The 25,861-nt window shown below is 40.3% G+C and overlaps 4 protein-coding genes across 4 annotated transcripts; 3 read left to right on the top strand and 1 right to left on the bottom strand.

Annotated features, from left to right (window-relative positions):
* The first annotated feature begins 6,601 nt into the window (after positions 1 to 6,601).
* LOC6033407 lies at positions 6,602 to 11,458 on the top strand. Its single transcript, XM_038254592.1, has 2 exons — positions 6,602 to 7,809; positions 10,232 to 11,458. Exons 1-2 carry the CDS (start codon positions 7,046 to 7,048, stop codon positions 11,223 to 11,225), a joined length of 1,758 nt encoding a protein of 585 aa, XP_038110520.1. The 5' UTR covers positions 6,602 to 7,045; the 3' UTR covers positions 11,226 to 11,458.
* LOC119767080 (tigger transposable element-derived protein 4-like) lies at positions 7,901 to 10,040 on the top strand. Its single transcript, XM_038254593.1, has 2 exons — positions 7,901 to 9,474; positions 9,531 to 10,040. The coding sequence occupies exons 1-2, from the start codon at positions 8,452 to 8,454 to the stop codon at positions 10,020 to 10,022; spliced, it is 1,515 nt and encodes a 504-aa protein (XP_038110521.1). The 5' UTR covers positions 7,901 to 8,451; the 3' UTR covers positions 10,023 to 10,040.
* Positions 11,425 to 12,074, bottom strand: LOC6033408 (protein aveugle). The gene is made up of 3 exons (XM_001843809.2): positions 11,875 to 12,074; positions 11,701 to 11,814; positions 11,425 to 11,634 (listed from the first exon to the last, which is right to left on the bottom strand). Exons 1-3 carry the CDS (start codon positions 11,989 to 11,991, stop codon positions 11,452 to 11,454), a joined length of 414 nt encoding a protein of 137 aa, XP_001843861.2. The 5' UTR covers positions 11,992 to 12,074; the 3' UTR covers positions 11,425 to 11,451.
* An 8,057-nt stretch (positions 12,075 to 20,131) lies between these two features.
* LOC6033409 lies at positions 20,132 to 22,666 on the top strand. Its single transcript, XM_001843810.2, has 2 exons — positions 20,132 to 21,071; positions 21,377 to 22,666. The coding sequence occupies exons 1-2, from the start codon at positions 20,368 to 20,370 to the stop codon at positions 22,530 to 22,532; spliced, it is 1,860 nt and encodes a 619-aa protein (XP_001843862.2). The 5' UTR covers positions 20,132 to 20,367; the 3' UTR covers positions 22,533 to 22,666.
* The last annotated feature ends 3,195 nt before the right edge of the window (positions 22,667 to 25,861 follow it).

Below are 25,861 nucleotides of genomic sequence, written 5' to 3'. Positions count from 1 at the left end.
TTTATGCAACATGATAATACAAAAAAAATATATTGATAAATTACCTTCTATTGTTTGTTCTTAAAAAAATGCAAGAATATATTCAAAGCTTGCTCAAATATTTGAAAACATTGGGTTGTTTGGAGTAAAACCAACACTAAAAAGCTTCACCATTTGTTCAAGAGCTGGAACCAGTATTTGTCATGAAAAACATAATTTCTGCTTGTTTTTTTTCTAATTTCAATAAACTGGTCACAGAGGCATGTTTAAAATTTCTCATCAAAAAATACCAAAATACATTTTCATGTATTTGAACGATTTTTTACATGCAGTCAAGCTGTTAATTGATCTTCACACTTATTTGAACCATTAATGTTGATTTCCTATACAATTTTGTTGCTTAATATTTATTAAAACCAAGACCATAACAATTTTCAATAAATTTAAAATTTCCCGGGAATTCCCGGGATTTCCCGGGAAATTTGCTGAAAATTTCCCGTTTCCCGGGAAATTTGTAACCCCGGGAAATTGGACGCTCTAATAAAATATGAACTTGTTTTTTTCACATATTTTCAAATTCAAATTATTCATTCATCATATTATTTATCAATGAGCAACTAATTGAAAAACTTCCCAATGAGTCATAAAATATGATAATATGGGAAAACATAGGGGAGAGTGGGGAGACTTGATACCCGGGGACACTTGATCCCAAGCCTGCAGCTCGTCAGCATGTGGGTAAAATAATTAGCTTTGTTTTAGAATGTTGTGCGAAATTGACTAAAACTTTTTATAGAAAACAGAGGAAAAAATTAATAAAAAAATGTTCAGATTGACTTGAACACATTTTTTTATTTGTTATGATATGAATAGAAAACACTCAAAAATTATTCAAAAAAGTGTGTTTTATACATGAATTGTTTGATAAACTGATCACCTCCAAAACCCTTACGCATTTGACGTTAAATTTATCGTCATACTATTTTTATAATCAATTGTTTAAAAAAGTAAGTTTAGGGAGACTTGATCCCTGCATTTTTACAGTCTCTGGAATCAGCCTCAAAATTAATTAATTGTGCTGGGTTTTCGTACATAGTTTTTTTAGTATAGTTGTACATAACTTACTGCGATTTGAACCATTTTCCAAAAGTTTTGTAAACAAAAATTAACAGCTTTTATAAACATGCTCAATTTTGGTCTAAAAAGAATATTTTAAGTTTTTAAATATTTTACATATTTATTGAACTTGTTATATTTTGAACACAAACGTACAGGTTTTATGTGCAATTAAAAGGTTGGATGTATAAGAAACATTTTGCTTAAGATTTCTTCAAAATGTTGAAAAAGGGATCAAGTAACTCCTAACATTTTGAAAATGCCGGTTTGAAATATTTTTTTAAAACGCTCGGCATGATTCGACGAGTTCATCTGATGAAATACCCTTATAAGCCAATTATAATTGAATGTTTAAGCTTTCAATTAATGCAAAAAAAAATCATAGTTTTGTGAGAAATTGACAGAGTTATGTGCGATACATACATTTCAATTAAAAAAAAATTGCAATCCTTAAGGTTTTTTTTAAAAAAACAATTCTTTCCCTGTTCCTGAGGGGAACACCCGTGAAGAGTATCGGGGCCGGCATTTACAAAGCGGATTCAGTGACAGTTTATTAATCAACTTAATGTTAACATGTTAAGGTAAATGTTAACATTCCATAGGTTGTCTTCCTAAGGCGTCTTCTTGATAAGGTCCAGTTTGTGACGATACACTACCTTCCACTAACCAATCGAATCCAGAAGATCACCAGTTGTGTTGGTTCGAGCCGGGATTTGAACTCCGATCTACCGCTTACGAGGTGGAAGCGTTACCACTGGGCTACGTGGCTCGGTCAGGTCAGGTTTTTAGGATATTATAATAAATTTCCAAAGGTTGGTAAAAGTTTCTAATGTTTCCTTTTTTAAACATTGTTTATCTCAGAAGGTCAGATGCCTGCTTGAAAAAAATAGCAAAAAATATATCTTGGAAATTGTGGATCCTATTTTTAATGTAACGTAAACAACAATGCAGTGGAATTATCTCATATAACGTATAATTTGAAATCAACGAAAGTTTTGGAAATCTTATATACCTTAAACCTTTTTTGATTTCAGATTAAGAATGGCCATCAATCAATAATTGTGAAATTTTGATAGAGTTCGCCGTTTTCAAATTACATATAACTAGAGGAAACATATCAATTTTCTACATTTTAAGCTTTTCGACTATTTTCGTCACTTGTGCAGTTGGTCGCTTTTCAAACGACATTTTTAGGTACTTCAAAGAAGTCAAAAACATTTTATGTTAGCTGTAATACATGATCAAAATTCTGATAAGCCGATAATAGAAAAAAGCCGAGAAAAGATATATATCTCCTAATTTGAATTATTTTTCAAACAAAGGAAAAGTCTAACGTTTTTCACCCTGAAAAAAAACAAATGGTTAGGAAATTCTCTAGATTTTCTCTTTTGATAATTTTTGATCTTTTCTTTCATTGCCGAGTTACAGATCACGACAGCCCAGTAAAACAATTAAAAAAGAGGGTTAAGTTTGTTTAAATCACAAAGTCAACGAAACTGAAATTCAAATAATAAATGGGCAAAAAACATCTAAAATTTTCAATTCTTGTGTGTGTGTGTGCAACCAACCAAACGGGACCACGCGGTCGCTTCTTACAAATTGAGTTGTTTCCATGTATTTTTAGATCTACATTCTATACATGCAAATAACTCGCATAGGCATTTGGAAGGTGTTAGCTCTGCCGAGCTTCGGTGACCCATAGGGAGATGGCGTCGCTATTTTTAGACCGCATTTTCCACTTTTTCTCATCGAAACCGACTACTTTATCGACTTCATTTTGCTGGGCGAGATAGGACGCCGTCTATTTTTAGACGATGACTCAGCACTTTTACACTCTTGCGCTTAAAAAAACCAGATGGCAGCACGATGTAACGCCACGTCCCTATTTCTACGCTGGCTAGCCGAGCGCGAGGTACTTCAGCTTTATCGACAAGCCCCGCCCTGAAGAACGTTTGGACCAATCGGATTCAAACGTTATTTAGAACTTCCGAACCCTTGTCAAATGGACAAGGACCCAGCGCGTATATAGTTGATAGTAACAGTATTCCTAATTCCAGTCATAGCTCACCAAGTCGCGAAGGCATAGTGGTAAGCATTTTTGCTTAACAATTCAAAGGACGGGGGATCGAACCCCGGCTCGAGTGACTTTGATTTTTCGTTCATGTTCAGAGAAGATTTATATTTCCTTTACTTTCTCGTTGGGAGCAGATGGGAATCGAACCCAGGACCATTCGCTTAGAAAGCGAACACCGTGACCAGTAAGCCACGGCCGCTCCTATCTAAAATTTTCAATTCTTGCTTTAAAATTGTTTTTTTTTTCTTTTGAATTTTCACCCAAGGCTTATTTTATAAACTTTGAACTAAAATTTAACTGTGGATTTTCAAATGAAACATTAAACGCATTTTTACTGATGTTGCACTTGACGTTATAAAACAAAATTTGCAACCGCTGCTCTGGACTATACTGCCGTTCTACGCATAATTGTCCCATGTTCAAAAAAGTGCAACTGAGAAAAACGCGATTGAAATTTTTCGAACGTTTTTTTGTGTTTCTACGCATAATTGTCCCGTGGGTCCCTATTCACCCCATAAGTCCCTTATCATCTCAGTTAGCAGTTTATCACCCTATTTTGTAATCCTCTTGCTAAACAATAGGTAAACAAAACACAATTCTTCGTAAAACTGATAATTTCGTGAAAGAAAAAAAAGAAATACTTGGTGGGACAATTATGCGTAGAACGGCAGTATAGTTCTCATCATAATTTGTTGCGACGTAAAAACTGATGGTTAATTTATAATACGTAGAATGTGAAACACAAGCTTATTTAAAAAAAACTAACTTAATCCACCTATGTGGTTGGAGCCTTCCTCACTTATTACCAACAATGGCTGATATGATGGAATTGCACAAAAATTTCATCTATTTTTAAGATCCGGAATAAAAAAGTACATAAATATCACTTAAGTGGTCATATCTCGAGGCAGGGTAGCCAGATCTTTAATGTTTTAGACTCGTTGGAAAGGTCTTTTGATAACCCAACCAACGATGGGTTGGATGGTGGATCCGAACATAGTTTTTATATATTTAAGTGAGATCCGGCATCCAAAAAGTACATCAATATCACTTAAGTGGGGATATCTCGAGACAGGGTTGCCAGATCTTCAATGTTTTAGGCTCGTTGGAAAGATCTTCTGATAACCTAACCAACGATGGGTTGGATGGTGGATCCGGACGTAGTTTACATACATTTAAGTGAGATGCGGCATCCAAAAAGTACATAAATATCACTTAAGTGGACATATCTCGAGACAGGGTTGCCAGATCTTCAATGTTTTTTGGAAAGGTCTTTTGATAACCTAACCAACGATGGGTCGGATGGTGGATCCGGATATAGTTTACATACATTTAAGTGAGATCCGGATATATGTGAAAACACATTTTTATACATAACTTTTGAACTACTTATCGAAACTTCAATCTGTATAAAACTCGATCTATGGGACCCTAAACCAAGTCCTAAACCAATGGGTCAAATCGGTTCAGCCAGTGCTGAGAAACATGAGCTAGTTTGTTGGTCACATACATACATACACACACACACATACACACACACATACACACACACACACAAACACATACACACACTCATATACACAGACATTTGTTCAGTTTTCGATTCTGAGTCAATATGTAGACCCACCGTCTACGACGTTTTTATACAAAGTTCATTTTTAGAGCAGGATTATAGCCTTACCTCAGCGAGGAAGGCAAAATGATCAAGTTAATTTAATAAAATGAGTTATTTAAGGGGTTACATACATGTAGAAAATCACAAAATTTCATATTACAGAAAATTTATTGAATCCACTAAAAAGATTATTTTCAATCAGTTCTGGAAGTTTCATGAAGATATTACATGATAAAACTGAGTTAGAGACGAATTTAAGCTCAACATTTTGCCGTGCACAAAGCGGACTGTCAAACTTTCTGAGCGTTTTTCTCCAAACACCGAGTTGATTTACGGGTGCCACGATATTTCGAGATGGGATGGACCAAATTGGCTCAAATTTAGGGTGAAGACTCTCAAGACATATCCCGTGTGCATGACGAAGTCTGATTTAAAAATTTTGCTTAAAAAAAATACAAAAATCAAAAACTGACTGATTTTTTATATGAAAAACACAAAAATATTTTTATTTTTATTTAAAAACGTTTTTTGGAAATCGGCCTTCGTCATGCACACAGGACCGTTTTAACGAGTCTTCACCAAAATTTTGAGACGATTTGGTCAAGGCAGTGTTGAGATATCGTGGCACCGGTTTTTTTGAAACTGCTATCTTCAAATAGCTATATCTCGGAAATGATACAACCAAATGTCTTCAAATTTGTGTTGATAATAGAGGAAAATGTATTTTTTAATGCCCTGAAAACAGATTTTTTTAATTAAGTGTGAGCTCACACCAACCTCTGACTTTTTTGACGATTCACATGCATGTAACCCCTTAAACTAGATTACTTTTTCCAGATAACCAATAAGCAATGGGTTTCCTATGTACACAGGAACGTTTGAAAAAGTAGGCCAGTAATATCTACTTGTTTGGAAACCTTCAAAAAACTTTTTTTTAAGTAATCGTAAGCCCAATCTTTTTTTCGATCTTCTCGTAAAAAATATGTTAAGAAATGGAAGGGAAATACTGTTTGGGCAAGTGGTCAAGTTATGATGCAACTTATCAATAAAAAATTAATAATGTGCTTTTGGATAAAATAAAATATAGGAATATTCATCATTTACCGAGGTCCCTGAGAATAACTCACTTCTTCTTGCGACTTGATGTTTTGAAACCAACCTTTTTTTATTTTAATCAACCCAGAAAATAGTGTTGGTAAAATTGATTTCTACAAAAGATATATTAAAGCCCATAATTGCATATTAGTTTTAAAACTGGAAATCTGCTCCGATAATTTAATCCAAAACCTTGACAATAACACCAACTTGCTGCTAACCAAAACCAATAAAGTCTCCCCAATCTGCGTTGAAAGTACTACGAAACAAGCTAGCGTTCCGCGGTCGTGTGGTAATCATTCGCGCTAAACACCTTTATCGATTTTTAGTCCAACTACCACCACCACCACCACACAGCTGTTCCCTTTGGTACAAAATTATGTGTGTGTGTGTGTGTGTGTGAATAATTGCTGTGCGTCCCCTGTTTTAATGCTTCCTTTTGACGATAGCCGATTAGGACTGTTTTCATCGTAGTTCACCGCTGCTGAACGAACTCGCTCAGCCAGCGAGGCGCTAGGCTACTGCGATTACTTCCCTTCCCTTCCGAGCAACATCACCAAGCAAAACCAACAACACTTTTGGAGGGGGACGTAAATCTCGTCCTTTTTCCCACTTGGTTTACACACAGACACACACACACACAGACGGTGAAGGTCCTGCGTGTATCCTTTTTATATTGCGCTTTCAGCACAAGCTCTGCTGTTCTCTGTTTGAACTGCATTTGATTCTCGGGGCCGAGTCGCGAACGTCGTCGTGACGAAGAAAACCAGACATGCGCACCTTGTCGGAAATTGGATTTTCCCTCCAGAACGACACACATAGGACACGTAGTAAAGGGAGGGGAAAAGCTGGATTTGGCTTGGGTACAACAACGACGGCGATGTAGCTGAACTACAGGCTCAGTCGGGTCGGCAGTTTGAGTTTGACGACCGGCTTGGAAGGGACGAACACGATTGCTCTGCGTGTCCGCGCGTCACAACATAGCGGAGTAGGCGGTTGAAGCACCCAAACCCACCACCCACCACCCTGACCTGGCGACGCGTATTAGCAGACATCATCGCAGTAGGCCAATTATCGATTTTCTCGTGCGGCTCAGTTCCGTTGCCGTGGTTTCGTAGCGTGACTCGTTTGTTAATCACTTAACCAACCTGGAAGTACTGGAGAGCATGGGCCTGCGGAGACGAACCATCGATTCCGGCGAGCTGGCCCAACCCAACGGAGCGGCGACGGCCCACCGGGAAACCTGGGTGTCGACGAACAAAATCCTCAACAGCAGCCAAGCCAAGCGCATGAACAGCCGCAACCCCAACTTTGATTACGATGAAACCAAACTGCTCATCCAGCTGTGGGGTGACCCCACCGTCCAGAAGACCCTCATCACCACCCACAAGAAGCATCCGGTCATCGCGGAGCTCGCGCGGAAGATGCGCGAACACGGCTACAACCGGTCCACCGAGGAGATCAACACGCGCATCAAGAACCTCAAGTGCTTCTACAATCGCATCAAAAAGGACATGGCAGCCGGCATAATCAACCAAACAACCTGGAAACACTTTGCCGAGATGGACGAAATCATCAGCCGGCCAGTGTTCGGAAATGCCCACCGAATGCACATGATTCAGCAGCAGAAGCAACAGCAAGAACAGGAAGACCTCAAGTTGCAGATCCTGGAACAGCAGGAGCAGATGCAGCGCTTCCCGGTGAAGTTGGAGGTGATGAGCGACGATGACTCGACGGAGATCCGGGCGGAGGATTTGCTCACGATTGATACGGCACCGCCGCCCGAGGAGGCGGGAAGTGCTGCTGGGCCGGGAAGTGTGGGGGGAGGCGCGTTGGAAAAGGACGAGCTGCACATCAAGGATGATGAGAAGCAGTTTGAGGATGATGATGAGGACGACTACTCGGATGATAGCGACTTTGATGTGGAAAAGTGAGTACAAATTTTGTTTTGCTGCTGGTATCTTAGAAGGCATAATCATTGATACATAAGTATGATTTCTATGAAGTACTTAAATTATAGACTTCAATGCTCTGTGATCAAGCGTGAATTTGAACAAATCGGGGAATTTGAAACAGTTATTTCAACCATGTTGTTGCACAATAACTTGATATTATTTTTATTTTATTTTGCTTTTTTTAATTCTGTATGCCAAATTTTCCTGCGAAAAAGAATTGCCGTCCCATGGTTTGAATTTTTGTTAATATATTGTACCAAATCAATAACTTAGAAGGTTATTGTCGAATCTAATATCATGTTGTGTTATCATGTTATTTCCAATAAGTGTGTTTGTTAATGGCAGATCCTCCGAACAACCATTTTTTTTTGTTTTTGTGCGTGTTATTTTCGCCTGCTCGGTAGTTTTTTAACTCTTGTTCAAATTTGAAAAAATAATACAAGCCCCAAATGCATCAACGCCATAAGAGTGTATTAGTGTGTAACCCCCTTCAACGATGCAACACAGCAAGCTCTGTACTACCTATCCTCGTACGTTGCTTGGTGCAGTGACAGTTTGTGTTAATCAATCGATGTGTTTACAACCGGAAGGTCGACGCGCGTTTTAAACTTGATTTCATGGCCACCAAAAAACGCAAAATGTCACATCCGCCGGAAACCCGCCGCAAATTGACGGTCCTGACCATCGAAGAACGGCTTCAAATCATCCAGCTGCACGAGTCCGGCTGGAAGATTGGTGAAATCGCGTCCGATTGCAAAGTTCCGCAGAGTACCGTCTCGACGGTGGTCAAGAATAAGCAGAAGTGGCTCGAAAAGAAGCATCACCGGCATATGCGCAAAACCCGAGTCGTTGGGGATGTCCGGTTGGAAAAGTCGATGGAACTGTTTGTGCAGCAAGCGCGGGACAATGATATGAGGTTGACATGTGCCATGATTCGGGAAAAGGCGTTGGAGTTTGCGGAGCAGTTTGGAAACACCAGCTTCAAGGCCAGTTCCGGCTGGCTGGACAAGTTCGCGAAGCGACATCAGATTACGCTCAAGAAGGCGGGCGCTGGTGCGAGCGGGGAAAGTGGTGACCGTGTGGATACTGATTTGTACACGGTGCCGGAACTCATCCGAGGGTACGCTCCGCGGGACATCGTGGTTGCTAGTGAGACTGGATTGTTGTTTGGATGTTTGCCGGATGAAGCCGATAGGTTCCTGGAGGAAGCGTGTGCGGGAGGAGAATACTCGGAGGAACGAATTACGCTGTTGTGCGCAACGAACATGGATGGAAGTGAGAAGTTACCGTTGCTTGTTATTGGTAATCAGAAGGAAACCTGCTTCAAGGACACCAAATCCCTGCCAGTGACCTACGAAAGCAACTCGAAAGCCTGGATGACCTCCGCAATTTTTGAACGATGGATATTGAGTCTTGACAGCAAATTTGAGCAGGAACGCCGCCAGGTTGTGATGTTCGTAGAAAGCAGTCCAGTTCATTCCAAGAGCTTACCAAACAAGCTGAAATGCATAAACTTGCAATTCTTCCCAACGAACGGAACATCTGACCTGCGACCGTTGGATCTGGTCATCAAAACGTTCAAATATCACTACAGGTTCTCGTTGGTTAACCGAAGACTTGAGGAAATCGAGCAGGAGAAGGTTAGTTGGTTGACACTAGAATTAAAACAAGTTAATAAATAAAACTAAAATTTTAGGAAATCACCGAAATCACGCTCCTGGACGCTATCAGCTTCATCTCGCGGGCTTGGGTAACAGATCTGAAGCCAAACTCTATCGCCAACAGTTTCCGGAAGGCAGGATTCATCTTTCCGGCTGAGGATCCTCTAAACAGCGTCGAAACGCTTGAGGATGTCCCCGCAACGATCTCCGACGCAGTGATGGCTCACCTAGCCGGCCCCGGTGTAACATTTCTGGACTATTGCAACGTAGATGACGGTCTTACAACGAGTGGGCTGATGTCGGACTCGGACATCATGGAGTGTGCTGTCGAGCCGGTTAGGGCGGCGGTAAAGGTTGAGCCCATTGAAGAATCACAACGATCTACGTCCACTAATGTTTGGAGTAGCGTCGTGCGGAGCAATCTTGAAGCTGTGAGCAGCATTCTGGCAGCTACCGAGAATGTTCCGGCGGAGATTTTCGGACACTTTTTTGCCTTGGAGAAGTTTTTGAAGGAGCGTTATAAATAAAGATAGTCTAGTAACAAACAAGTTGTTTATTTTTCAAATTGTTTGCTTGAGTTTTTCGCTCATGCTGGGGAGATGCTTGATCCATTTAGATTACTGGCTCTTAGTGAGCTGATGATGAAGTACAGTTGACAGACAACAATCTGTGTTGAATCGGCAAGGCATAGTAAACAAAAGAGTATATTATTCCTAACAAATTTCCTTTCTTTCAGTGAGTTCAACGACGGCCTGGATGAGTTGCTATCTAAAGCCAAAGCTACTGGAACCGCCGGAGCTGCCGATTCCACTACTCCCAAACCAGCAGTCACGCTCAGCACATCCGAAGCCGTCACAACCATCACGACTACGACCGCCACATCAACGACGGGCCCAGGAAAAATCTCCGTCGTCCCGACGAATCTTCTGCTCAAGCCTCCCACCTCGACCGTCAACCTGAACTCCCCGATTCAAATCTACACCCAACCGACGGTCAGCTTGGCCGGATCTACGACGATAACCGCGATCCCGCAGTCTTCGATCGCCTCCAGTATGGCTCCATCCGGCGCGGGAATGGCCCCGATGAAGCTGCTGCTCGTGAACACCGTCTCCAAGGACGGAACCACCAAACAGATCCTGACCCCGGCCTCGGAAGTTCCGGCGCTGTCTCAGATGCGACCTCCCCCAATGCTGGCACCCAAACCCACGCCCATTCCGATCGCACCAAAGCCATCAACCGTAGGCATTCCCGCGCTCAGCATTCCCTCGAGACCACCCACGATGACGCCAATCATCACGGCAACATCCGGCGCCGCAAGACCAAAACCGCCAGCCTTCCTCAACGGAGAGAAATCTTCCGGCTTCAAAACCCTGCTCAACCAGCTGGTAACAGTCCAGCGGGAGAATCTGGCCGTGTCTCGAGCGCGACTTGCACTGGACAAGGAGAGGCTCGAGTTCGAAAAACAAATCGGAGGACCTCTTGTGGACGTGGTCCGAAACCTGAGCGGGTTCTTCAACGGGTTCCTGCAACAGTTTCAGCACCAGCAGCAACAGCTTCAACAAAAGCAAACCCAAATGGTCAACGGAACTGCCAAGCGCCAGAGCGAGTCGGCAGAACCGATCAAAGCAGCCAAAAAGCGACGCACCACGGGCAGCGTGGAAGCGGTGGAAACTTCGGTCACCACAAGTGAAGCTGTCAAGGCGGAAGTCATCAGCGATAACGACAACTGAAATGGAGTTCTTTCCAACAACCCAAGCATACATTCCTCGTTTTTATCTTCTGTTATAAAATTTTAATTTATTTAACTTATTAGTAGCGATTAGTGACCTATTTATCTGCGCTAAATTATTAAACTAGAGAGACTTCTACGCCGCAAAAACAAGGCAAATCAAGTGAAATTCAAGCACCTTTGTAGAGCAAACCTGTTGATAATAAAACAAATCGAGCCCTATATTTTTAATAACAGTTCTCGTAAACATTATTCATCATTTCCATGTCCCGAATCTCCATAATATCCGTCTTTAGTCGCTGCTTGATCATCTCCCTTAAAATGTCCTCCCTATCTTTCTCATCCTCGATTCCCATCCGGTGCAGTGAATCGTCCGTTATCCGGAGCAACGCACGACCCGTAATCTCATGCTGGTTTTACCCAAAAAAAAACATTTTGTAAACAAACAGTGCATCCTGCTCACGCTGGAAACCTACCTTCTGGAAGAGGTCACTGTAGGTGGCACCCCGCTCGCTGCAGTGCCGCCGGAGCCACTTTTGCGAGTCGGCCACCGTCCACAGGTAGACCGGCTTGGGGCGGGCCGTTTTGCTCTGAAGGGAAAAACAAATATTAAAAATAACAATAACAAACTTTCATGTTTGCGTCTGAACCTTTGTTTTGGTCACCGGAACCGATTCTTCCGCTGCCGTTGGAGATTTCTTTGCCTCGGCTTGGGCCATGCAAGTTGGGGGTGCGGTGTTGTTGCTGTTGTTTGTGTAAACTCCCATTTCGTTCAATAAACTGAAAATATTTGAATAAAAATTAGCAAAAAGTTGAATATAACTGCTTTGTTTACAACATTTATATTTGACGTTTCAGAAATCTGCCTCATCGACCAAGAACTGATTCGACCTAATGTAACTCCGACAATCACCCAAAATAGAGTAAAAAGTATCCAAATCCGTAACGGAAACAGACATAATCCTGCCTGCGAGTATTGAGCCCGCCAAAAAATTCGTGTAGGAAGTAGAGACCTGAATGAAATGTTCTGGGAGAAATTGTAAACACCCAAAGTCATTCAAATTTAAGGTTGAAAAACTTGTAGTATATTTTTACCCTGAGAGTAACATTTCGGCTCTCCATATAGGCTCTCTAGTAGGAAGTCGTTTTAATTTGTAATTGGGTCCTAAAATGAAGCTTAGATTGCTGATATTATTGTTTACAGCGATAAAACTTATTTTTCTGAGTACAATGACCCTTTGTACGACCACAAAGAGTTTAAAATGGATTTTTAAATCAATTTTGAAAAATTAATCTCGCGGTCCTTCTTGACAGAAAAGCTCCTACTTGACAGCTCGTTCCAAGGGGACCATAGTTAATCCATCGAAAAAATGTTGTCTTGTCAAAAAAAAATTTGCATTAAAATGAAAAAAAGTGATCAGAAATGGTTTTTAATCGTGTTTTTTAACGTTGTACATAAAAATTGGCATAGGGCTTTAGTACCCAATTTGTTGTTTTATTGGTAACGATAGCCTGTTAGTATGAACTGTGCATCAGGTCATTTTTATATTATATAGGCAAACTGTTATTTTTATACCAAATTTAACCGATGTTTGATGTTTTGATGCGTGGTGTAGGTCTAATGATAGATATAATGAATAAAATATGGATTTTGCTCACTTTTCATCATAAACAAATATGTTTTGCTAACAAATTTGGCTTTAAACAACAACAAACCACAGAGTAACCCAGAGGGAGCACTGGCATTTAATTTATGGTTGCGTTACGCGGTACATCGTGGTACATCCACCCTTCAGCAAAACGATTGCTTGTCGTAACGCTCGAGGCAAACTGACATTTGAGGCGTTACTTTTTTCAAGCATTTAGATCTAAGAGCTCTAAGGATTTAGATGACTTCTGTAAACTGTCAAAGTTTTTCACATTTCCAAAATCAACAATGTGAATTTTCTGAAGGCGATAAATTAAATCAAAAGATTTTGCATGTGATATTTTCAGGACGTTAGTTGTGTTTTCAGAATAAAAATGTGCGAATATTTTGAAGAAGGTTTTTGCTGCTGGTCACCGATCCATTGAAGTCGGAATTTAAAGTTTACCCCGAGGTTTACCCTTGTGACCGACCGTTTTGTCGTGATGTCACGTAAACAGAGAGAGCAAACAGTCGAATTTATCAATAAATTTTTATATAAATATTTTTAATTTATTTCTTCGGGAATGACGGTATGGTTACCACCACAAATATAAATGATGTTGAGTCGATGTAAGCTTTTTGCTTTTAGTTTACTTCAATTTATTATCCTGATCCTGGGCTGAATTGATGCACAGACTTCCCTAATTTGCGGGACTAGAACAAGGACTATAAAGGTGTTTTATTAAGAGTGTGCATTATGGGTCCCCGTGAATTCGAATGATGGAAACGAAACAGCCCAGTGCTTGCAAATTTCCATTGCTGGTGTTCATGCCCCACTGGTTAAAGTTAGCTTTGGCCCAGTACTGTTGGGATGAACGTAACATCCAACAGCCCTAACATAATTTCAGTCCACTATTTTTGTTCAGCAGAGCTGTTCCAACGAGGCTGGCGATTCAGCGTTCTGAGGAGTATTAATTTAGACCCTTGGACGTACGGTTCCCACTAATTCAAAGGACAAACTCAAAAACTTCACTTAAAGTGGTCGTCTTCTAACCGTTGCTGAAGTTTCCTGCTTTTAAATGTTCTAAAGAAATTTTGAACACATGACATTTTTCAAATCCATGCCAACCATGTTCAGCACTTGTCAAAACAAACACAACGAGAAAACCATGAGTTTACTATGATGTAAATTTTCATCATTCAACACATAACGCCGCTATGATTCCAAAGGGTAAACTCGTAACGCAGCCATAAGATTTGATGACTTTTGTTCGGACTGTTCCCTCTGGATTACTCTGTGAACAAACCTAACAGACATTTAAAAACATTTATTTCCTAAAAAGATCAGAGAAAACGTTTCAAAAATCAATGTAAACAGAAAAATAATTAAAAAAGTAATTTTAATGCACATTTTTTCATATTAATTACATAAATGGTTGACCGAAACTAAACAATAGATTTGTGTACAGTTGCTGATAAAACCACGCATGTTTATTTAAAAAAAATGTTTTGTTATTGTTTTATTATTATAAAATATTATTTCAAACTGCAATTATAATGCTTCAGTTAAATACAATTGACTATTGTTTTGATTAATTATATTTTTTACGGCTTCAGCATTTTTGGTACTTTTAACATGAAACAGCTATATTTATACTCATAATTGGAAAAAATATGCGTTCAGGTTAATAACAACAAGCACATATTGTATGTTTAAGAGAAACTTTTGCTTAAATACACAGTTTTCTTCAAATTTTGGATTTTCTTTGTCCTATATTGGACCCCCCTATTTTTTGCTCGAAAATTAGCAGTTCTTCGCTTTATTTTAGTAAAGTTCCTTAAAATTACATTATTTCGACTTGCTGAAGTTAAATAATCAGTCAAAAATGGTTGAATAGTTAATTCAATCATAAACTATAAATGCAGTTTTGTTGTGAAAATGCTAGTGGCCATGGCTGATTTCTGATGTCGAACTCAAAACACTTATTTTGGTAAAAAGGACAATTCAATATCAGTCAACATTGATTTAAATGATGCTGAACATGCCAAATGAAAGATTTGTTGGCAACAACATTCTTGAAATTGTGATTTTAATGAATTTTTCATCTTAAACCCTTCAGAGGGTCCACTATAGGAAAGGGGTACACTAATGTATAACGTACTAAAAATCGCACTTTGCTGAGTTCGTTTTCGCACCTCCCCATACGATTTTTTCAGTTTAACTACGATTAAACTTTTTCTGTGTAATCGCAGTCGAACTGAAAAAATCGTATGAAAAGTGCGAAAACGAACTTAGCAAAGTGCGAATTTTAGTTACAGTGAATATGGTAGTAAAATTGGATTGATTGTTCAAAAAAGTTTGAAAAACATACATTTCTTTTTTGATAATTCTGTTTAAACCAAATTTTCATCTTTTGGTTTTAGAGTTTTTTTTAAATCGTTAGCTTTAAAAAATGTAAGTTTTGAGTTTTGCCAAAGAAATTTTCACAAATTTAGTCATCAATGAGATACGGGGAACAATAATGTCCTTTTATTAGTTTTGACCAAAATGTAGAATGTGTTTCCCACTCATTTCAGCCCATGGGAGGCAATGACAATGAGACTCTTGGATTTTTCATCAATAAACCAGAGAGATTATACTCTTCAAAATCAATGAAAATCTTTTAAAACATTAATTGGAAGTGATTTTTGGTATATTTATTTAGTTTAAATTTCATTTAACCAAAAATATTAAGTCTTTTTGGGAAAAATATATGGATTTAACAAAATTTCAATACTTTTTAGTGTAACTTTTATTAATTAAAGTTACCTGTTCCAAAAATGGAACAATACAAAAACAAGATGTTTTACTCGAGAAGTATTGATTTTCGTAAAGTGTTCCCCACCTGTCTCATTGTACCTGCCAAGTGCGTCTACAATAGGGACGTGGCGTTACATCGTGCTGCCACCTGTTTTTTTAAGTGCAAGAGTGGAAAAGTGCTGAGTCATCGTCTAAAAATAGACGGCGTCCTATCTCGCCCAGCAAAATGAAGTCGATAAAGTAGTCGGTTTCGATGAGAAAAAGTGGAAAACGTGGTCTAAAAATAGCGACGCCATCCCCCTATGAGACAATTGAATAGCTCTGGCTGTAGAGGTCGGATTGTTCTCGAAAACGAAACTATTGGCACTACGCCCCCCGGGGCATGGCCTTCCTCTAACGTGGGATTTCTGCTCCAGCGCCTCTGACGAGACAGGAGAAACCGGGACCGACGTTTTACTTCACCATCCGATAGAAGCTCAGTGGATAAGGCGGGAATCGAACCCGCGTCTCATAGCATCATCGGGATCGGCAGCCGAAGCCGCTACCCCTGCGCCACGAGACCCATCGGATTGTTCTCATATTTTGGTTAAAATGGATGAAAATAAACATTTGTATGCATTTGTATGAAAATTTGATCTAAGGGGTCCTCCGAGCAAAAATTTACAATCAAAAAATTCACTAAAAAAAGTATCTTTTTAATATGTTAAACTGCCTTACTTCTCAGACCAGATGCCTACAAGCTAAAGGTTGAATCAAGTTGATATCTGGATGGAACACTTTTTTATTAGAGTTTGAAATTTGTGCTATTAAGTCATTAAAATGCCAATAACTCCCTTTAGATTTAACCAATTGGGATGATCTACCCTGCATTTTGTTGCATTTAGCAAGCCCTTTCTGATGCATTTTGAGTTATGAATTTTGATTGAATTTTACCTAAGTTAAAACATTTTTAAGATTTTTGACGTTTCTGAACCTTCAAACTTTGTGTCCCGTTTTGCCCCACTTCCCGTTAACGTAGAGTCCTCATATTTTGACCAGATGCTTGTTTTATATGCACAAACAACTCCTGAAAATTTCAGGCAGATTGGTAAGGTCCAAACGACGTCCCATTTAAAGGGGTATGCGGTATGCCCTGTTCGTGCTCTTACATAGTTATTCCGAAAATATTTTCATTTTTATTGTAAGAATAATACTTATTTACTGCATTAAGGTATTTATAGTATTCATGTTACGAAAATTCTATAACAATGTTTCAATGTATGCATTCCTTTGCAATTAATTACAAAAAAAGTTTTTGTATGAAATATTTGTTAAGCATTGATTTAAAACAATTGATAAATTTCATGGGATTTCACGGAATTTATGTTTCACAAAATTCACGCTGTCTGCGAAAGTATGAAAATTAACTGATGAAAATAAATATTGAGCGACAAGGCTTTTGAACTTTTGTTGAAAGTTTGAGAAAGCTTTTTTTGTTGTCGTCTTGCGCATTTTTTATCCTTTTTCCTGGGGGACCATCCATAAACCACGTGGACACTTTTTTGAAATCTCAGACCTCCCCCCCCCAGTGGAAGATTTCCATACACAACAAATCTTTTCTTCAGCGTGGAAATCTCTGAGTCCCCCCCCCCCCCTGAGGTGACCACGTGGTTTATGGATGCTCCCTGGTAACCATTTCACGCAAGATTTCAACTTAAATTTTCCGAGTTATTCAGTGATGTGTTTTAGGACAAAGACTGTTTGGTCCTTTTCAATTAAAAACTAATCTTATTATCTACAAGCCACGTAGCTTAGTGGTAACCACTAGCGTGCACAGGGTGGAGCAACATGGGGCAACTGCCCCACTAGGGTGTAATATGGTTATACAGCAATTCCATTTGAAAAGAGCCTAAACCAAAAAAAAAGTTCTCCGATCGGGCTCAAAATTTTTCTGGGGATCCTTGGCCAAAATAATTAGACCCGTATTTTTTTGTTTGGCCATTAGGGTGGCCTACATCGTGCTAGGGTGGTTCAAAAAATGGCAATTTTCGTCATTTTTCGCAAAAACCACTTTTTCTAAAAATCATATCTCCGCGCCATTTCATCCGATTTTAGCTGTCTTAGACGCAAAGAAAGGTGATGAGTTTGGCTATTTGGGAAAAATAGTAAAAGTTCCAAAAATCTATTGAAAAGTCGTATGAAAACTTAAAATGGCGTTTTGACCGTGTCTGGACCAAAGAGCCTATGTCTGAAAATATTTTTATCGGATTCCTCGGAAAATTTCACATAACATATCAAAATTGGCGATGTCGAACCGTACGTTTTGGAGATACGATTTTTGAAAATAAAAACTGCGTTTTCGACGCGCCACGCGCAAAACGGGAAAATGACGAAATCGGCAAAAATCAACTTTTTCACTAAAACTGCGATAACTTTAAAATTTCAGCGATGACCTATACATGTCTGGGTACCAAAATTTTTGTAATTGAGAGACGCAACTTTTGGTACCATAACATCCATAGGTCATCGCTGAAATTTTAAAGTTATCGCAGTTTTAAAAAATTGATTTCGAAACGTACGGTTCGACATCGCCAATTTCGATATGTTATTGAAATTTTCCGAGGAATCCGATAAAATATTTTCATAGGCTCTTTGGGACACGGTCAAAACGCCATTTTAAGTTTTCATACGACTTTTCAATAGTTAAGCTAGATTTTGGAACTTTTCCCAAATAGCCAAACTCATCACCTTTCTTTGCGTCTAAGACAGCTAAAATCGGATGAAATGGCGCGAGATATGATGAAAATGACGAAAATTGCCATTTAGCACGATCCTAATGGTATCTAATTATTTTGGCCAAGGAAATTTTGAGCCAAATGGAATTGCTGTATATGGAAAAAATTAAAGTTGTCCAAATTTAGTGAGCACAGCACTTTTTCAGTTCCTATTGGGGTCCTCAACAACTCCCCAAAGTTTGGGACCAATTGGTTTAGTCGTCACTTTGCGCAAAGCAATTCAATTTTCCATATAAATTTGTATGGAAAAAACCATTTTTTTGGATTTTGATATTTATTGAATCCACGTTTCATGCTATATCAAAACCGGACTCATATTCGGATGCTCTGGAATCTGCTCTACAACTTTCCAGAAGAGAGTATGGTGCTAGCTTGCCCCTAAAAAAAGATACAGCGTGTTCAAAACTCGTCTAAAACGTGTTTTTTGCTCGAAAATCACGTTTTAGACGAGTTTTGAGGGCTCTATATCTTCTTTCAGGAGCAAGTTAGCACCATACTCTCTTCGGCAAAGTTGTAGAGCACCTTCCAGAGCATCCGAATATGAGTCCGGTTTTGATATGGCATGAAACGTCGAATTGTTAAATATCAAAATCCTAAAAAATGTTTTTCCCCATACAAATTTATATGGAAAATTGAATCGCTTTGCGCAAAGTGAGGACTAAACCAATCGGTCCCAAACTTTGGGGAGTTGTTTGGGACCCCAAAAGGAACTGAAAAAGTGCTGTGCTGGAAAATCGATTTTGATATTACACCCTACTGCCCCACCATCCTCAGAAATCAGTTCTTAATTTGGTCAGGGGGTGTCCACAAATGACGTACTTTTCAAAACGTCCATATTATTGCCCCACCCTCACCAAAGAGCTGGGCACGCTAGTGGTGGTAACGCTTCCGCCTCGTTAGCGATAGATCGGGGTTCAAATCCCGGTTCGGGCCACCACAACTGGTGATCTTTTCTCTTCTAGATTCGATTGCTTAGTAAAGGGAAGGTAGTGCATCGTCACAAGCTAGACCTTATCAACGACACCTTAGCAAGGCGATCTATGGGATGTTAACATTAATTGAGTGAAAAACTGCCACTGAATCCGCTTTCTAAATGCCGGCCCCGATACTCTTCAATGGTGTTCCCCTCAGGAACTGGGAAAGATTTACTTTACTGTTTGGTCCAGATACCATTAAAAATGTAAATTTAAAGTTTTTATTAAATATTTGAGGCAATAACTCCCAAACCAATTTCGAGCCAAATCGATATTATTTTTAATTCACATCCACATAAATCGATTAAATCACCCTTTACTGATGAACATTACGCATTCTTTCCACATCGTGAAGTTGGAAATGCACCAGATCAAGCCTTTTTTAAGCCTTCATACATCAATTCATTCAACCAATTTTCCCCTCAATCTCCCAGCTTTTCCGATGAACCCCTCACCCCAGCATATTCACGCCCCTGTTTATCTCCCCTCTTCAACGCCGCCGCGGCTTGTTTACGTTCACCCACGGCACGTGTTCACTACGCTTCGCGGATCTGCTTGGCGCGACGCTTTGTGTACGCCTAGGGCGCGCATGCGGCCCAGAAGCGTATACGCGTGAACCCTCCACACACCGGTCGGCTGGGGCGCATGTGCGTCTTGCGCACCGCAATATTTACGATTTCCACCGGGGGTGAGTTTTCCTACGCGCGACGGACCCCTAGTCTGAGTGGTGCAGCAGCACCGACTGGTAACCAGCCCGTTCCGCAAGCGTGAACCACAGCACACCCTCCCGGATTTAAGGAAGAGGGTTGGTGAAAAATTATCGATTTTTCCAAGTTGGTGCGAGTTTGTCAGTGCGTTGTGGTTCGTGCACGGGTTTTTTTTTGGTAGATTATGAATCGGTTTGGTGGTGATTAGTCGCGGTCGAGCTGAAGAAGTGAAGAACGGGTTTGCGCAGATCTTGGTGAAACATGAGTGGACGCTCTAAACGCAGTGGATCTGACGGAAATTCTTTCAACATGTGGGTGTCCACGAATAAGGTGCTTATTGGGTCGGTGGGTGGTCCCAAGAAACCGCACTGCCGTAATCCGAACTTTGACTGTGAAGAAACGAAGCTATTGATATCGCTATGGGGTGATCCTCAGGTCCAGAAGACGCTTGTAACAACGCACAAGAAGCATCCGGTTATTGCCAAGTTGGGGGAAAAGATGCGCGAGTACGGATACAGTCGGTCAACGGAAGAGATTAATACCAGGATTAAGAATCTCAAATGTTTTTACAACCGTATCAAGAAAGATCTTGACACCGGGGTAATAAATGAGACCTCTTGGAAGCACTTTCAAGCTATGGATGAGATTATGACGAGACCGATTTTCGGGAACAACCAGCAACTTTTGAGTCAGGAAGGTGAAGCGGGACCTTCAACGGGCAAGCAATCTTCGGATCAGGTTGCAGTCAAGCTGGAGTTGGTAACCGACGACGATAAGGAAATCAGAACCGACGAGTTGCTCAAAAATGCAGAACAAGTCGAGCTGAAGGAGCCCAACCTGCTCATCCCAAAGGATGAACCTATGGAAGATGACGATCCAAATGATCCGGATTTTGAAAATGATGGCGATGACGAGGAAGACAGTCCCAGCGAAGAAAGTGACGAATCGGACTTTGACATCGACGAGTAAGTAACAGATGCACCCCTTTTTGTGATAATTTATTAGCAACCCTCAAAGATGAAGTTTGTTTTGCACCCTCAAGTTTGTAACACGCATGCGCTAATTTAGTAGAGCCACGATTCACTCGTTCATTCTCCAGATTCAGTTGTTCATTTGCGTGAACTTATCCACCTTAAGCGCGAATGAATAACGCTCTCACGCGTTCATGCGCACGCTCCATCGTCTGTTATTGCATCCGACCACGTGGTCCCGCATGCAACAGGTCTCGAAACACGTGTTTCTCACCACGATGTCACTCTCTTTCTTCCAGCGAACGTCGAAAGGCACGCCTGCGCAGAAGAGTATCGCGTAAAGCTTCCAAATCGACCAAAACACCGGCAACTGCAGCAGCTTCGACTTCAACTCTGGTGCCGACTGCTGCATCGTCCTCGATCACTACAACTGCTACGTCCACCGCGACTGTGACCGTGTCCGCAGCACCAATTCAAACACCCACTGGATCAATCAAAATCATCAACTACGCCGGCAAACCGGGCATCAACATCTCGACGATAGTCTCCAATCCAAACGTGATTTCCGCTTCCAGCGCGCAAAACATGACAATTGTATCGGCTACCCCAACAAGCACCACAAACAGTACCGCTGGCAAAATCTCCCTCGTACCGACCAACTTCCTGCTCAAACCCCAAACTCCCAACATCCCAAACGTCAACTTCAACTCCCCAATCCAACTGTACACCAAACCAACCGTCTCAATCTCCGGTACCCACCCCGCTCCAGCAACCGCAATAGCTTCTTCCGGCGCCACAGCCGTCCAGCAGCCGATGAAATTCCTGTTCGTCAACACCGCCGGCAATCAAAAACAACAGCTGATCACAACCGCAGGTGCCAAGCAGGTCATCGCCCCAACCCCGCTCGTACGAACAACACCAGCTCAAACTCCAATCGCAATACAACCCAAACCGGTCATCACAGCAGCCACCAGCCTCATGACGATGTCACAAAAGAAGCTCCCGACCGACCTTCAACCACCAACCTCCACCACCTCCTCAGTCACAATTACCCCGATACCCGCCAAACAACCCGGGGGCTTCAAAAGCCTTCTGTCCCAGCTGGTATCGCTTCAGCGGGAAAGTCTCGCCCTGTCCAGGACGCGGATGAACGTCGAGCGTGAGCGATTCGCCAACGAGAAGCAGATCGCCTGCTCGCTAGTTGAAGCGCTGAACGATCTGAACAGCATGCTGCAAACGTACAGTAGCACCGTTAGCGTGCCGGCAGATGAGGACGGTGGCAAGGATGAAGCTAACGGAGAAAGTCAGTCTTTTCGGTTTGCAAACGAGGAAATAGCCATGGAGGAGGAGGAGTCGGTGAAGGATGCTGACGCTAGTCAGGACAGTCCGCCGGTGAGCAATATGATTCCGGTTTGTGATACCATCAAGGCGGAGGTTATCAGTGATTCGGATTAAAAAGTCTGTGTGCAAAGCTGTGTAATTTATTGATATTATGTGTAATTTATGTAACCAAATTGATATTTTTTAAGTAGAAACATCATGTAGAACGTCATTCAATAAACAAAATACGAATTAATTTTACTGATCTAAAAAAAGCAAAGCGATCCACTTTAACGACCCCCGGGTCTTTTGTGGTCTCTGTTGCAAGTTTCTGCTCATTCTTAGGCGTCCGAAGGTAATGTGTGTTGAGTCAGGCAAATCTCGTCTTGAATAATGCCACCGATGTCGTAACTCAGGTCTTTATTTCTTTTTTAAACACTCAGAAGTGAACCTTCGGTTTGTTTCTGGTCCCACCACCCACCGCATAAAACACAACCGCTCGCTACAGAATTTAACGCCAGACTGAAGAACTGCTTCTGAATCCCCGAAACCCGAAGGCCAGTCCTGACACAATCGGTCCACAAGCGCACACACACACAAACACAAACTCTCTCAATTTCCCTCAACGCACGCTTCGTGTGCATCTTCGTTGTCTATAGACGAATCCAGTTTGAAATGGCCGCTAGGTGGCCAATGGTGTTAGAAATGACAGCTTCCATGTATTTGAATATGGGAGCTCAGGAAAACTCATTTTTTAAGCAATAAAATGATTATTTATGATAAAAGTATTGATTGATTAGGTGCACAAAATGTGTCTAGAATAGTATTAAAATAAAAACTGTTCGAAAAATTTGCAATCGAGATAAGTACACCATTCGATTCAGCAGGAATTTTGGGCACCAAAAATATATAGTTTTCATATGTTAAGTATTTTATTTTAAAAGAAAATTAACAAAAAGTATGAAAATCCAGACATTTAGTATGGGAGCTGTCAAATCTCTCACCATCAAAAAGCAGCGTTGAGCTTTCGCTGAATTTGTCTATAACGGAGAATCTAGAAACATTCGAATAACGGCACACAAGCAACGGTCACAAGCAATTTCTCTACAACATTTTGGTGCTCATTTGAGTATTTTTCAAATTCTACCATCATTGCCCGCCCTATCTGCGACAACCGGGTCCGCCTGGGATTGAATCCAGGCCTTACTGGGGTGCAAGGTTATCACGCTAACCACTGCACCCCCGGACCCTGCTCTGATCTGATCTGATACACTCAACCCCCGGTGGTTGGTCATTTTTTCGTTTGACAATTTTTTAGTTTGTACCGGTTTGTACCCCGTTGGTTGGTCAAAGTCAAACTAAAAAGTGACGAACTTACACTTTTTACAAGGCGCTTACGCACACTATCAAAACAAACGTTTGGTAGTGTGTGTGTGAACTCCGTGTAATTTTTTTTTTTGAATTAAATATACTTTATTGAATCTTTCTTATAATAATTACATTTGGTTTACATAATAAGTGGTCAGCTGTGGCTCTTCAGCTTTAGTTTGCTTTTCGTGATTTAAACACTGTTCATTTTTATAACTTTAAAAGTACATGATTTATCATTTTTGTAACACTAGGTACAATGAGGAAAAAAAATGTTGAGAAAACATAACCTAACCTAAAACTAACTTAAACTTACAATAAACTAAACCAATCCTTGAATCAAGGGGTATTCAGAAATAGCACATTTTTCCCTGAATTTCAAACATTTTTCTTGAATTTTCTGATCCAACATTTTTACTTCTGCTAACTCATGAACCTCACTTGATCTTGTCCAGCCAGGAACATTCAAAACCATTTTGAGTACCTTGTTTTGGACACGCTGGAGCTTCAATTTATGAGTTCTAGCGCAACACTCCCAAACAGGTACTGCATACTCAATAACGGGGTAAATTATTTGTTTGTAAACTGCTAGCTTATTTTTCAAAGATAGCTTTGATTTTCTGTTAATTAAAGGATACAAACACCTGATGAGAATGCTGCACTTGTTCAATATTTTATCTACATGCTGCCGAAACAATAGTTTCGAGTCAAGTATGAGACCTAAATAGACAACTTCCTTTGACCAGGGTATTGAAACATCATTCATTTTAATCAAAACATCATCCTTTGGGGCAAATCTGGCCGATTTGGAAAGTGGAAAAATGATGGTTTGAGTTTTGGCTGCATTTATGCGAATTTTCCAGTCGCCAAAGTATTCGGAAAGAACGTCAAGACCCTTCTGAAGACGGCCAACTAAATATCTGGTTATTTTACCCTTATAAATAACGGCAGTGTCATCAGCAAAAAGTGACAACACACCATTACCAGGAAGAGTAGGCAAATCAGATGTAAAAATATTGTACAGAAGTGGGCCAAGAATACTTCCTTGGGAACCCCAGCATCAATGTTGAATAATCCAGAAGCAATCCCATTCAGAAAAACCTTGAACGATCTCTCCGAAAGATAGTGCTGGATAATTTTGATAAGATACATTGGAAAACCGTATAAATACAGTTTATGTATCAAACCATCATGCCAAACATTGTCAAAAGCCTTCTCAACATCCAACAAAGCCATAGCAGTTGATTTAGACTCAAGCTTGTTCTGCTTGATGATTTTAGTTACTCTCGTAAGCTGATGAGCAGTATTATGTCCCTTTCGGAAGCCAAACTGCTCGTTCAAAATTATATTATTATCGTTGGTAAAATCCAAAAGCCTTGAATAGATGACCTTCTCAAAGAGTTTGGACAGACTACTCAAAAGACTAATGGGACGATAACTTGTTGGCGATGTTGGATCTTTTGAGGCTTCAAAATTGGTATGACTTTGCCCAGCTTCCAATTGGTGGGGAAGTAACCAAGTTGCAAACATTTATTGAAAATATTGGCTAGATGTTGAAAGAACTGATCACTCTGTTTTTTCAACACCAGATTAAAAATGTTATCAAAGCCAGGAGCTTTCATATTTTTCATTTGTTTTACTGCAACTTTGACTTCCTCACCAGAAACATGGGAATCTGCAGGAAATTCAAAAGTAGAGCTATTAATTGTTGAAATACTATTGGTAACTGATGTTTCTTTACGGCTGGTCATGGAAGCGCCAAGATTATGTGAACTAACAAAATGAAGCCCAAGTGCATTTGCCTTTTCCTCGGATGTAATCAAGGGAGAATCCTCAACAATAAGAGGAGGAATAGGCTTTGGTTTGTTTTTAAGAACTTTTGAAAGTTTCCAAAATGGTTTTGAATAATTCCCAAGCTGGCTTACATGTTTTGAAAATTCTTGATTTCTGATATTGTCAAGTCGGTCTTGTATGATTTTGTTCAAATTGTTCACTGAAATCTTTTGTCATAGTCCCCAGTCCGTTGATATTGTCTCCTATAAACATTCCTAAGTCTAATCAAGTGTTTAGTATCTACGTCAATATCAGTTACCTTA

The sequence above is a fragment of the Culex quinquefasciatus genome, chromosome 2 (assembly GCF_015732765.1).
Source record: "Culex quinquefasciatus strain JHB chromosome 2, VPISU_Cqui_1.0_pri_paternal, whole genome shotgun sequence".
Classification (NCBI taxonomy): domain Eukaryota; kingdom Metazoa; phylum Arthropoda; class Insecta; order Diptera; family Culicidae; genus Culex; species Culex quinquefasciatus.
The sequence above is the reverse complement of the archived record's forward strand: the minus strand, read 5'-3'. Positions and strand labels throughout refer to the sequence as shown.

Excerpts from the sequence above, each read along its gene's own strand:
- LOC6033407 (XM_038254592.1), top strand. The coding sequence starts at position 7,046 with ATGGGCCTGCGGAGACGAACCATCGATTCCGGCGAGCTGGCCCAACCC. Across the intron at positions 7,810-10,231 it reads AGCGACTTTGATGTGGAAAA|TGAGTTCAACGACGGCCTGG; the intron begins GTGAGTACAAAT and ends CCTTTCTTTCAG.
- LOC119767080 (XM_038254593.1), top strand. The coding sequence starts at position 8,452 with ATGGCCACCAAAAAACGCAAAATGTCACATCCGCCGGAAACCCGCCGC. Across the intron at positions 9,475-9,530 it reads AGGAAATCGAGCAGGAGAAG|GAAATCACCGAAATCACGCT; the intron begins GTTAGTTGGTTG and ends CTAAAATTTTAG.
- LOC6033408 (XM_001843809.2), bottom strand. The coding sequence starts at position 11,991 with ATGGGAGTTTACACAAACAACAGCAACAACACCGCACCCCCAACTTGC. Across the intron at positions 11,815-11,874 it reads TTCCGGTGACCAAAACAAAG|AGCAAAACGGCCCGCCCCAA; the intron begins GTTCAGACGCAA and ends TTTTCCCTTCAG. Across the intron at positions 11,635-11,700 it reads ACAGTGACCTCTTCCAGAAG|CATGAGATTACGGGTCGTGC; the intron begins GTAGGTTTCCAG and ends GGGTAAAACCAG.
- LOC6033409 (XM_001843810.2), top strand. The coding sequence starts at position 20,368 with ATGAGTGGACGCTCTAAACGCAGTGGATCTGACGGAAATTCTTTCAAC. Across the intron at positions 21,072-21,376 it reads TCGGACTTTGACATCGACGA|CGAACGTCGAAAGGCACGCC; the intron begins GTAAGTAACAGA and ends TCTTTCTTCCAG.